The 14131-nt window shown below is 39.2% G+C and overlaps 2 protein-coding genes across 2 annotated transcripts in view; one reads left to right on the top strand and one right to left on the bottom strand.

The window, feature by feature from the left end:
* phldb1b (pleckstrin homology-like domain, family B, member 1b) overlaps positions 1-14131 on the bottom strand; it is a 117257-nt gene that overhangs the window by 80190 nt on the left and 22936 nt on the right. The window lies entirely within an intron of this gene.
* LOC131970135 (uncharacterized) lies at positions 4-7113 on the top strand. The gene is made up of 7 exons (XM_059331427.1): positions 4-213; positions 591-740; positions 861-986; positions 4139-4180; positions 4572-4679; positions 5105-5209; positions 6922-7113. The coding sequence occupies exons 1-7, from the start codon at positions 115-117 to the stop codon at positions 6973-6975; spliced, it is 684 nt and encodes a 227-aa protein (XP_059187410.1). The 5' UTR covers positions 4-114; the 3' UTR covers positions 6976-7113.

The following is a 14131-nucleotide window of genomic DNA, read 5'->3' as shown; positions in this document are numbered from 1 at the left end:
TAAATATCAATAATTTATTGATCAGTCATTTACCCCTGTAATCTGTTCTCTGTAATTGATTTTGATAAATGTAAACTAAAATGTATAACCACGCCATAACATAACACTCTGCAGATGAAAAAAGTTCCAGATTTTTCTGATGCCCTCTACGACAGTGATGACAGTACAGAGGGCCCTTCAGCTCAGTCCAAGTCTGAGATGGCTTTACAAAGAGTGAGTGGAGACTGTTAGCATCCTGAAAGCCTGTCAGTAAAAGAGGTATTCAGTTTAGAAGATGTTAACCTTTAAGAGATGATACAGAGCAATAACAAACTACTCTGTCAGACATACATATAACTTGTCAGATAGTCATGATTACATGTCTTTTGCTCTTGTTGGTGAGTTTGGTGCTGTTGTTTTTTTGTTGGTGCTGCCATTTTAGTTGTAAATATCTTTCTTGCTTTCATTCATATTTTCTAAACATTTCTGTATATTTCTGCAAAACCTCAACATTTGACAAACAAATTGGGATATATTTAGTCCATTTTTGTGACATAACTAGAGTATAAACAAAACGAGATAACCTTCACCTGACACAACTCTCTTTGTAGATGCATACATTAGAAGATTTCTGTCAACCTGTCAGTGATTCAGATGAGAGTATTGTGGAAGAAACCGATTTTGAGGATTCCACAAAGGATGATTCCACTGAGCAATCAGACATTGAAGTTCTTCCAAAGCTGTGGACAAAAATCATTCAGGTATGACTCTGGCACTTTAAATGCCACTAACTAAGTGACAGACCTTTCCCCTCTAAATCTGTCAACTGTTATTCATTTTGATGGTTTCTGAAAAAGGATGACCACACACTCTTTTTACAGATGAAAAACGTACCAGATTATTCTGATGCCCTCTATCATTCAAGTGATGACAGTGCAGAGGATCCATCTACTTGGTCTAAGTCTGAGATGTCTTCACAAAGGCGAAGGAGAAGCTGCTTCCGTCCTGTAAGTCTTGTAACTACTTTTTCTGAGTAATCACTTTGAGGGTTGTCCCCCCCCACTTAAATTCTAGACATGCATATAGATGATTCAGTCATCACTATCATCAATGAGCCTGTCTGTTGATCTTGTAAATTTGGCTTCCTTAGTCTGATGTAACTTAACAGTATTTCTCTTAACATGTGATTTTACTAGACTGAAAGCACCCCAAATTTTTCTCATACCACTCTAAATGCACGTAATTTTAACATGTATTAAACTGCCTAGACTGCTATGCATTTTAATCATATTTAGTATAAGGGAAGAGGAACTTGAGTTATTAATTTAGGTTTTCTTTATCTTCTCAAGATGCAAGGAATTATTGCAGGATCAGATGCCTCAAGTGTAGATCAAGATAGTGGAGAGGAGTATAATCCAGGTCTCATGGAAGAGAGCACAGACAGTGAGTGCAGCTTGGAAATACCCATGGTAAATACTAAGGATAGGCCCAAGTCCTCCAGTCTGAGTCAGTCCAAGTCCTCCAAGTCCTCCTGTCTGAGTCAGTCCAAGTCCTCCAGTCTGAGTCAGTCCAAGTCCTCCAAGTCCTCCAGTCTGAGTCGGTCCAAGTCCTCCTGTCTGAGTCAGTCCAAGTCCTCCAAGTCCTCCTGTCTGAGTCAGTCCAAGTCCTCCTGTCTAAGTCAGTCCAAGTCCTCCAGTCTGAGTCAGTCCAAGTCCTCTAAGTCCTCCAGTCTGAGTCAGTCCAAGTCCTCCAGTCTGAGTCAGTCCAAGTCCTCCAGTCTGAGTCAGTCCAAGTCCTCCAGTCTGAGTCAGTCCAAGTCCTCCAAGTCCTCCAGTCAGTCAAAGTCCTCCAAGTCCTCCAGTCTGAGTCAGTCCAAGTCCTCCAGTCAGTCTAAGTCCTCCAGTCTGAGTCAGTCCAAGTCCTCCAGTCTGAGTCAGTCCAAGTCCTCCAAGTCCTCCAGTCTGAGTCAGTCCAAGTCCTCCAGTCTGAGTCAGTCCAAGTCCTCCAGTCAGTCTAAGTCCTCCAGTCTGAGTCAGTCCAAGTCCTCCAAGTCCTCCAGTCTGAGTCAGTCCAAGTCCTCCAAGTCCTCCAGTCTGAGTCAGTCCAAGTCCTCCAGTCTGAGTCAGTCCAAGTCCTCCAGTCTGAGTCAATTTGAGTCTTCCAGTCAAAGCAGCTTTGAAATAAACGATGGTTCTGCTGAAAGCACTTGTATGAATGAAGAGACGTTGGGGCAAACTTGTATTGATGAGCATGATGTCTTTGTCAATCCAGCTATGAAGAAGGAGGATGGTTCAAGACTGTATAACAAGAAGCATCACTGCTTTTATTGTAAAAAGATAGTTCAAAAAATGTCAAAACATTTGTTACGTATGCACAGTGATGAAATAGATGTTTCAAAAGCATTCAGTTTTCAAAAAAACTCAAAAGAAAGACGACTGCACTTAGATTTAATCAGAAACAAAGGAAATTTTGAACATAACAGAGACGTTTTGGAGAGCCAGAAAGGAAAGCTGATCCCATTCAGGCAGCCAAAGGAAAAGACTGAGGGACAAAAATTTCTACATTGTGTGTACTGCTACGGACTGTTTAAAAAAAGAGTCATGTGGCGCCATTTTCAGTTTTGCAAGCTCAACCCTCAGGACAAGACAATGGACAAGGGACAAGGTAAAACAAGGGCACAGACATTGTGTGCCTTTGCCGAACCAGCTCCTCCTGGATTTAGTGATGCATACTGGAAGTTCTTGAATAATATGAATCAAGACAAGATTGCCATAGCTGTAAAGAAAGACCGCTACCTTCTGGAGTACGGCTACAGACTGTTTAAGAAGAACGAAAGGGTAATCAGCCAACACCAGTACATTCGACAAAAGCTGAGGGAACTTGGCAGGCTGATGCTGGCAGCAAAAAAAGTTGCACCAGTGAACACTATAGAAGAACTTATAAAACCTGAAAAGTATTCTCATGTTGTCACTGCTGCAAGATGCTTAGCTGGATTCAGTGATGAAACGGGCAAATATAAATGTCCATCACTGGCTCGCAAAGTTGGACACAGCTTGCATGCTTTGGCTATGTTTAAGAAATCTGAAGGATTGAAGGCAAGAGATAAAGGAACAGTCCAAGATGCTGAGGAATTTGCACAGCTATACCAAGAAAGCTGGAAATTTGACATTGCAAGCCAAGCACTGATTCAGCTCAACCAGTCCAAGTGGAATTCCCCACAACTCCTACCATTCACGCAGGATGTCCAAAGTCTTAATTCCCAGCTGTCTGAAAAACAACAGCAACACTTAGATGCCCTGAAAGAAGATGCTTCCCCCTCAAACTGGAAAGACCTGGCTAAAGTGACCCTGGCACAAGTTATCCTCTTCAACCGCCGTAGAGAAGGAGAGGTATCCAAAATGTCTTTGTCTGTGTACTTGTCAAGAGACCTATCAGAAACGCATGAAGACGTTAACTTGGCCCTGACAGAACTTGAGCAGAAGCTTTGCAAACATTTTGTCCGGATAACCGTCGTTGGAAAGAGAGGAAGGAAAGTTCCTGTTCTCCTCACTCCACTCATGAAGGAATGTCTTGATACTCTGGTCGAGAGGCGAGAAGAATGTGGGGTACTGACTGAAAATGGTTTCTTGTTTGCATTGCCTCATTCTGTCCATCACCTCAGGGGTTCTGACTGCATAAGACAGTTAGTGCATGAATGCAGTGGCATCAAAAATCCCAGAGCTCTGACCTCAACAAAACTCAGGAAACACATTGCAACGCTCTCCACTGTTCTAAATCTGAAGAACACAGAACTTGACCAGTTGGCAGACTTCCTTGGCCATAACATAGATGTACACAGAAAACACTACCGCCTTCCAGAGGGGACCCTCCAGCTTGCCAAAATAAGCAAAGTCCTCCTGGCATTGGAGCAGGGAAAGCTAGGAAAGTACAAAGGAAAGAGCCTGGATGAAATTCACATTGATCCAAATGGTACTTAGTCATATATATTTTTATTTATTTACATATATTTTAATGGAGTTTGACTAACAGTTCAATTCAACTATTTAATCAGTCTAGCTATTTATGTTCCCCTTGTTGTACTCTTGATTGTCAGAGGTAGATCACTACACTTTCAGCTGTCCAGCTCATTCATACAGTATTTTGTCAAATCACATTTCAGAGGCTGTTGAAATTGAAGATTGTTCACAAGAGGATATCGAAGGTATGTTTGAAGCATTTTGACACTGGTTCTGAATTATCAGTCATTGGATTTGAATATTTGGGTCTAAATCTTCTTTGGCTGTACAATGACAGCAGCAAAAGGTTCCCCTACGTAAATTATTGCCATTGCATATTTGGAAATAGGGAAAAGTGACGATATCTTATCACACAACGTTTAAAGCTTTCAAATATTCTGTGACTTTATAGACTCAAAAAAAAATTGTATCTGCTATGATTTAATCTGTCAAATTAGAACAGTATGCACAACTTTCTCTGTCACCTTAGATTCACATTATATACTAAATTATCAGAAAGAAAAGGATCAAATGCAGTCAGTTTCTGGAATGCTAGTACTATCTTGTTTATTTATTTAAACTATTTTCTTTTTTCAGATGCAAGTATGGCAGAAGATCAGGGTTCAGAAGATGAGACCATCACCACACCATCACAAGAAAGCCCCCTTGCCAAAAACCAGAGGAGGAAGTTTGCTAAAAAGAGAGGTCAGCCTCTTAAATGTATTCATGTGTTGTATTATCATGTATTTCCTACTGCAATTTTTGAGGTCTTCCTGTAAGTCTCTTGTGAAGGCTGCAGAGGCTTGTCTGTCTCTGCCTTGATTATCTTGTTTATAGTCCTCACAATCTTGTTCAAGGGTTTCAGTTTAGCACTTGTTGCTCCAAATCACACTGGGTTGTTGAAGAATCAGGCAGGTTCATGGACAAATTCTGCCCATTTTTCTGTTAAAAACGCAGGCACCATGTACAAATTATATACAATCTTTATTACAATTTTATAGTTGTTGCAATGACAAAATTAGGTATGCATGACAAACAAAAATGCAGCCAGCTTACCAAGAGCTACTTCATATTGATATTTTAGTCTATAGCTGTCTCGTTTTTCTGTTTAAACTTTTTTCTCTGACCAGATGCCAGTATACCAGAAGCTCAGGAATCAGAAGACGAGGACAGCACCGCATCCCTACAAGAGAGGACCTCTACAGAAAACCAGAGGAGGTTTTCAAAAAAGAGAGGTACGTTAAGAACACGGCATGTTATTTGGCTGTGTGACATATAATATGCAAGACAAGCTTACAGCTTTGGTCTCTGCATCATGGCGTCACAGGCTTCATGGCTTTCTAATGACATGATCAAGGTTTTAGGGCTAAGGAGGGGAGATAGACCTAAATATTCATATTTAAAGCTCAGAGAATTGTGGTGGGTTGTGGGATAACTAGGCCTATGTCTGAACAACAAAAATCAAAAAACCAAAACAGAACATGGTCTGCCGCTCATGACAAAGCATGCTCTCTTTCCCTCTCTCGTCGAGCAGCTTCACCTCCCTGGCCCTGCTTGTCGATTCTTTCTGTAAATTAATACAATAAAGACAAATAGTTAGTGCTGAAAGTACTATTTACAATACACGCACAAAAAGTAAGCAAGGCTGAACCATTGTGTTCTGTCAATCTCTCCTCCACCGCTCCGCTCCACTAGTCGGGGCTGCTGCCGCAGCCCCGACTAGTGGCGGGTAGCTGCATGAAATCTTAGAGGCGACCGATAACTGACATTGTGCATGAATCAAGTATTGATAAATAATTTACACGACTAGTAATTCTGGTGCCGACTAGTGAGGGAGGGGAAGTTTAATCGTATAGTCGACTAATCGTGCACATCCCTACTTCTGGTCCAACCATTTTCCCTATTGCACTGCTGGTCATGGCTAATTGCACATTTGTAAGCTATTTTGCACATCTGTCTCAATAACACTCTACCACATTTCTCACCACTCCGTATATATAATTTATGTCTACTTATATTGATATTTTGCACAGTGTTACACTACTGCGACTGGCGTAGCTTATTTCTATAATATCAGTATAGTACTTTGTTATTTTATATTTTTTTTAATTTATAATCTTTATGTATACATGGCTATTTTCTTATATATTTTGTTTTTTACTGTTGACCTGATCTATCGATCGATTGACAGGGTATGTCCACGTAACTTCATTATTTCATTTATTGCTTTCATTTCTTCTGTCATTTTGTCATTCTATCTCATATTCACAAACACACATACAGGCACAAACTTTGAGAATAAAACTCAACAATCAAGCTTTATGCTGTGTTTTACAGAAATAAGCAAACATCTTGTAATATTCAAACTGCATAACAACAAACAGGGACTTACTGGTCTTGAAAATGATCAGCCCAGCTGTAGCTACTCCTAACTTCACCACGTTTCTGATGCTGTTTTCTGACGTGTTTTCCTCAGCCTGTCCATCAATACATTTGTAGACAGAAACTCCAAAGCTTCTTGTGTGTTGTAGCCCTGTTTTACTTTGGTTGCTAACTTTGTTTGGGTTTGTGGCATGTCTGAAACATATTGTTGATCATGTAATGCAAAGAGCTCTAACAGGCATTTGAACACATTGCGACTGTCTTCAATCACGTTCCTATTTCACCACCACATTTTTCTTTCTTTTTTTATTTCAAGTTTTGTGAGGGAAGAAAACTAATAGATTATCAACCAGGCTTTTAGATTTTGACCAATCATGACACAGAGGTGTGACAGAGACTCTAGAAACATTGCCTGTTGGAGAGAGAGAGGCAGAAACCACACAAATCTTCTTAGCCAATACGTGCAATAAATCACTTGATGTTTCAAATGAGACATTCATGTTCATTGTAGTTACAAGTTAAAGTTCTTATAACTCTGTAACTTGTCCTTTTTTTGCCCATTTAGGTAAACAAACTGTTGTTAAAAGAACCTGGACAACAGAAGAATGTGCTGCAGTAGAACGTCATTTAAAGAAATCAATTCTGATGAACCAAGTCCCAGGGAAGGAGGACTGTCAGCGCTGCATCACTGCAGAACCTCAAGCCCTGAAGAATCGAGACTGGAGGGCAGTGAAATACTTTGTTAAAAATCGAATTTCTTCTCTGCGAAGAAAATTTGAGTGAAAATGTTTCACTTTACAAGGTAATAGACAGGCTTGTAGGAGGAGGTGCTATAATATTTGAGATAGCCCTACTGGAGGCAAAACAAAACATGCAAATGATTTTATATTCACTGAAGTCTCACACATAGGAAGCAGATTCTTGCAATATAACACAGACTGAGCTCAGGTGCCTCAATTTAATTTTCCACTCAGTCTGACTGCAATGATTTCTGATATTATTTAGTGAATATGCTGCAGTATAAATAAATTCAACCACTTTACGTTAAAATGTTGATTCCAGAATCTATTTCATTCATCTGAGACAGAAGAAAATTTAAAACATGTTTGTGCTCTCTTTTACCTCCATTAAGGCCATTTACAATAGTTGACAGTGTTGTCATGTTTTTATGTTATTATGCTATTATGTTGTGTTCTTATCAACACAAGGAGCTGTTGGACTGCTTTCCTGATATCAAAGCTCACTGTAATAATCAGCAGTTGATTCATTTTAAGCAGGTGATTGTTTTTTGATTATCACTGCTCTGTCTACCTAATGTGAGGAGAGGAGATGCAGGATGTAAACCTCTGATGCAGCCTTGCAGTTTTTTTGTTAATAAAAAAACTATAGAAACAACTAATAACTCCATCTAGTTTTTGGTCCCTGCTAAGGTAGAAAGACTTGACATATCTGTGTGTGTGTGCAGGTGGATCCCACAAGTAGCAAATGCTAGAAACATGTCCCATAAGTGACCAAAAAAACTAGCGTAGAGAAAAAACTTTAGAATATGGCTAATCTAAAGTGACTGAAAAATTTTTAAATTTTTTTTAAGCTTGCCTGATTTTTTACAGAGGTCTGGGACCATTGGAAAGGGTGGGCCCCAGAATTGGGTTCAAAACACATGGCCCCAGAAAGGGACAAATACAAGTATGTGTGTGTGTGTGTGTGTGTGGTCACTGACAGGAGAGAAGCCACCAGGGATCAGCACATGACTAGTCAGCAATACAGTGAGCATACACACATACTGTATACACACACAGACACATGCTCATTTAGAGACAGTGGTAAGCTTGGTCCATTATACACGGTGGTGCCGTTTTGTGCTCTGACAAACAACAGTAGGATGTAGTTAGAGAACGTTCAGATACCATCAACTGCAAAAGTCAAACCCTGGCTCGAGTCAAACCTACGACTTATGATGTACGACACTCCTTACTTAAATATATTTTGTATGTATGTATGTATATATGTATGTATATATTATATATATATACATACATATATACATATATGTGTGTGTATATATATATATATATATATATATACATATATACATATATATATATACACACATATATACATATATACACATATATATACATATATACACACATATATATATACACATATATATATATATACACACACACATATATATATACATACATATTTAGTGTAAAAAATATTTAGTGTAAAAATATAGAACTAGATGTTCTCTTTTCTCTTTTACCTCAAATTCTTATTTAATCGTGATTGTGTCTTAAAAGTAAAGGACATAAAGGTGAGGTTGTGCTGAAAAAATGATAACAACATGGCATGGTAAACATTTTTAAGTGGCAGAAAAAAAGTTTCAAAACGGACAAAATAACCCAAAACTGCAAAAGGTTAAACTATTGAATAAAGGCATAAAATGCCCCATAACACAACAGGAAAAAAACATGCTTTGTCTTGAAATAGTTTCAGACAAAAGAAATTATGATTCCACAGAAGTTCTTATACTATGTGAGTGACAAATTACGCTTGAGTGAAATAAAACAAGCTGTCCAGTCAGAGATGATGACCTCAGCATCTGACAGTTCTCTGGGACAGTTCTCAGTGGAGGATTTTCAAAGCATCTGCTCCCATTTGACCACAAAGATGTTTTTATGCTCCATTAATCTTATGAGGGTGAAATCACTGGATACTTCATCAGTGTTCCAAGACTCGTTTCTGTCTATCTGTGGTCCATTTATATTGCTCCTACAATTCTTTATTAACTCCAGACCTAAAATCCACCTCATCATTTCAAGGTCCTATATTGTAAAAAGAAGATTTTCTTTCATGTCTTAAATGCCTAGAAATTTCAATGCAGGTCTATCTGCTGAAAAGCACAGTCCATATTCAGAAACTGTGCCTTTAAATGAGCCGGAGGGACGTTTGTTAGGTTGTGATGTCACAACTGCACTACAGTACTGTGCAAAAGTTTAAGGCAGGTATGAAAAAATGCTGTAAAAAAAGTGAACAGAAGAAAATCTAAATCAAATCGATATTTGGTGTGACCAACCTTTGCCTTCAAACCAGCATCAATTCTTCTTGGCATTTTTTCAGACCTGCTTAAGACTTAAGACAGTAACAATACACATATACATATATATAGGCAGAAAGTAGTGCTACAGTGACGTTACAGTTATTCCCCAGCCGCAATGAAGGTGCAGAGAGATCTGATGCGAAAGACCATAAACACTGACCAATCAGAGCAGACTGGGTTTTACAGGAGGGGGCTCTTAAAGAGACAGGCACTTAAACCAAGCATTTCAAACAGACAGTGTGGGAAACAATAGTATGCTTTTTAACATAAAAGAATGTAAACATGGTAAAAAAATTTTTTAGAAAAATTACAAGCATGAACATTAAATTAGCAATATATGCCCCCTTTAAAATTGAATATTTTCCCATTTACTGATATATTACAATAATTCACATTTAAATAACTTTTCTAAGAAAACAGGCAGTAAATACATGGAAAACTGACCTTAAAAAGAGGCCGTCACTAAAAAACGAATTAATGGTAGAATCACACAGCAAAGACGAAGTCATTTGCATCAATTCACAAGCTGCAGCTGAACACATGATATTTTCCTAATCAATCCATCTGGTTTAAGCTTTCAGTGAAACACTGCCATTGAAGTCCATTACTGGCAGTCTCTTGATGCCAATTAGCACTCATCAATTTAGCCATTACAACAGCACACAGCTTCTTATCATGATGGATCCTCCCGCAGCCAGGAGACACAGATGAGGGACTGTCTGACAATAGATTTCGACAAACTAAGTGTAGATTTATGGTCCTGTGAGACACGGCGGATTTATCCAGGTCCCTGGATATGGAGATGCTGTAAACGGCCATACATCATGCTCAGTGGGAGGGTTGGGATCATAAATCATATAGATATTCATTATTGAGCACCCACGCGGTGTTGACACAGAGAAACTGCAGTGCTTCATTTGGCAATTACAGGAATGGAAAATAAATTTATGGGACGCACTTGGTGTGAAGTCAATAAACTGGATATTAGGGAAGTATAAAGAGAGATCTGCTGGGTAATTTCCAGCTCAAACAACATTTAAGATAACAAAATAAAAATATTGTAGACGGAGCCTGCAGGACAGGCGCTCGTCAATAGCTTATCTCAGCCGTTTATGGAACGAACGTCTGTTTCTGGTCTCAAACACCAGTCTCCACCCAGACAATGGGGTGTTTTCCCACCTTATCTCCAGCACTGAACTGATCTGCTGCAGACGTGCCGTTCTCATATTAAACAGACTGCTGGGCGGGGGCGGTTAATGAGACCAGAGAGAAGCCGAACCCTGAGGATGCAGAGAAATTAACCACACCTCAAACCACTAAGTCCTTTATTTAGACTGGAATCGCTCTAAGTGAAAGACGTTTGGGATGAGTCTATTTATCCGGCATGTCTGAATGTTGCTCAACACATTTACGACTTTATCTTCCTGACAGCTACATAACAGGAATCTATGTAGTATTTCCACACAACACCTAGTTAGCAGTGACTTATGGCGATGACGTACAATACCGTAAAAGAAAAACACTAGTATACATTCTTTCCCTATACCATATCAAGCACACGTCTCCCTTGGTGGCCCTGGCGAACTCTGGTTTTAACTTCTTCAAAAGGTCACGTTCTTCACGGTGATCAGTCATCATCGGGGCTAATCAGCTAAGGTGACAGGTAAGGTGAACCCAGGGGTGATGGAGGTTGAGCTCAACTTTCCCCGCAGCAGGGAGGGTGGTCCCTTTGACATTTGGAAATTAAGTTTCAAACTTGCTAGTTGTGAAACTTGAGGGGCTGCAAACAAGTTACGTTGGGGTAAATGGAGGACAAATGTTGGAAAGTTTGCTCTGGGTTTGATTTGGATAAAATACCACTGAATTGGTTTCAGATCTGCATGTTTTGCTGAAACAGACAATTCTGGTTTCTGTGGGTACACAGATTCACTGAGAGCAGAGACTTATTTCTCCCTCCATCAGCATGATGAAAGCTGAAGACGTGGATCTTGTTTTTTCTGTTTTTCTGCACCTTTATTGACCCTTTGGAGCTTTAAAATGTTTACCATGTCATGCTGGTATCATTTTTTCAGCACAACCTCACCTATATGACCTGATAGTTATTTTTTCACTTTGACATACTGGATCAACATTTTAAACCCAAAAAAGACAAAAAAAAAAAACAACCTTAAAATCTGATTTAAAAAATGCTTTTTTTAAACTTCCAGAACACAATCATGCTCAATGAAGAATTTTATAGGTTGGTTGCAAATATTGCATATAAGAGATAAAATGAGGAGAACATCTAGGTCTATATTTCCATACTAAATGAATTTGACCTTATATCTGGTTTTACGTGGCCTATCATCATCAACCAAAAACTGGCATGGATTTTCAAACCAGTACTGCGCTGACTCCAGAGGGTTAAAGCAGAATTAATTGATTTTCAGACTTGGAGAGAAAAAAAAAACATAAAACTGAACTGAAATCTTCTTTGCATTGATTACTCGTTGAAGAGACATTACATAAATTCCATTTTAAAATATCTAGTCATATTTCAGTGGTTACTTTTGCACAAAGGTAGTGCAACACATTGCTCCACAGACAGTAATATTAAAAAAGTAACGTATGACTTTCAAATGAGTGTACATGCAATATATTATATGCTTACAGTAACTTGCCAAACACTGTAAACATATTGTAAAGGAAAGTGCTGATGCTCAACATGACTGCAGGGACAGACTGTGAAGGCAGCACTAGAGTACTGAATTGGGTCATATTCCAATTTAAAAATAACAAACCTCATTCACTTCTATCAATCTTTGGTTCATGAGCCATGGTCAGTGCTGTTACTGCTTGTTTTCATGTTAAGATATCAGCTCCGCATCTGGCCTAACTCGGTTGTCTTGGTTCTTCTTCTCTTCCTTCACTCCTTCATAAGAACCCTCTGGCCTGCAATCAGCCAGTCAGGATTCTTCCAGGAACCAGTGGCTTCAGGATTGGTTTTCTCCAAGGCTGAGCTCAGCGAAACCAGCTGCGGTAGAAACTGAGATCCATTTAATCAACGGCTGTGCTTCCAACACTTTCCAGCGGGAAAATATGACACATTGCCATTTTCATAATTATAACAAAGTCATATAGGATAGGGCAGGCAAGCAGTGTTGGGAAGAGAGATTGGCTGCACAAGAGCAGGATGAGAGGGAGTGTGTGTGTGTGTGTGTGTGTGTGTGTGTGTGTGTGTGTGTGTGTGTGTATGTGTGTGTGTGTGTGTGTGTGTTCTGTGAAAGCCCCCCAGGTAATCAGTTAGATTGATTCCCTGGCGGGAGTGAGAGAGAACAATTCCTCCCTCAACACTCCAGGAACGATTGGTCTAATCACTGCCTTCATCACAGTGAGTGCACTCTGAGTATTACTGCAAGAACAGCATCTTTCAGCCCGGCTCCTGTGCTCCACAGCAGCTCAAATTTCACCAAAGAACAACCAAACATCACCCAGGATTATGCTTTTAAAGGTACTCCATTCATTCATACGAAGATTCCATACCATCGTCTGCATAGAGCGTTAGTGTTAGAGTCAGCAAAACAACACATCTTCAGCAGGGAGGTCACAAATATTATCACCACCTTCCCACAAGGACACTTTAACCCCATTCTATAATAAAAGTGCAGGAACACTTAAGTGGATTATAGAGCACATATTGTAATGCAAACAAGGATTGATACAGACTGAGTCAAGGTGAAAATCTATTTATAGTACTTGCCAGTCAGGAAAATAAAGAATACAAGGGCCTTCTTTAACATTTTATCCTCATAGGTGCAGTAAAGTAATGCAGTTCGGCTGCTGGTTTTTGACATCACGATAAAAACAATATAGGAAAATGTAAACAAGACGTTTATACTTGACCATATATATCGTCATATCGGCCAGACCTAAGGTGCACTTTAAAACTATATACAACCCACATTCCCACAAAGTACGTATCAAATCAAATTGCAGACTGTATATTTACAAAAATAACTACATTTAGAAGTTTAAGCATTAAATATATTGTCTTTGTACAGTTGAATATATGTCACATAGGATTAGCAAATGATCGCTTTTCATTTTATTAAGATGTGGTCACACCAGTGTAGAAAAACGTCTCCACTCAGCAGGTTTACTACCTTTTAGTTAATTAATTAATTTAAAAGCTGCCTTTGTCAGCTAAATTACTCATTGGTGTGTGAGATATACACACACCTGTTCAACTGCTCGTTAACACAAATATCTATTCAGCCAATCACATGGCAGCAACTCAAAGCATTTAGACATGTAGACATGGTGAAGACGAGCTACTGTAGATCAAAGCGAGCATCAGAATGGGGAAGAAAGGTGATTTAAATGACTTTAAACGTGGTATGGTTGTTGGTATGAGTATTTCACAAACTGCTGATCTAACAACCATCTCTAGGGTTTACAGAGAATGGTCCCAAAAAGAGAAAATATCCAGAGAGCCTTGATGCTTGAGAATGGAGACTGGTTCAACAGGAACTCAAAAATCCAATGGTTACAACCAAGATCTGCAGAAGACCACCTCTGAACACACAACACGTCCAACCTTGAAGCAGATGAAGAACACACTGCCACTTTATAAGCTACACCTTGCTAGCTAATAAAATGGCAGTTGAGTGTCTTCATATTAGAAAAATAG

The sequence above is a fragment of the Centropristis striata genome, chromosome 4, assembly GCF_030273125.1.
Source record: "Centropristis striata isolate RG_2023a ecotype Rhode Island chromosome 4, C.striata_1.0, whole genome shotgun sequence".
In the NCBI taxonomy this organism is placed as follows: Eukaryota; Metazoa; Chordata; class Actinopteri; order Perciformes; family Serranidae; genus Centropristis; species Centropristis striata.
Note: the sequence above shows the minus strand (reverse complement) of the source record. Positions and strands in the feature narration are given on the sequence as shown.

Bases quoted from the DNA above. Each gene is read 5' to 3' on its own strand.
- LOC131970135 (XM_059331427.1), top strand. From the start codon at position 115: ATGAAAAAAGTTCCAGATTTTTCTGATGCCCTCTACGACAGTGATGAC. The intron at 987-4,138 runs GTAAGTCTTGTA...ATCACATTTCAG, and splicing joins GGAGAAGCTGCTTCCGTCCT to AGGCTGTTGAAATTGAAGAT. The intron at 4,680-5,104 runs GTCAGCCTCTTA...TTCTCTGACCAG, and splicing joins GAAGTTTGCTAAAAAGAGAG to ATGCCAGTATACCAGAAGCT.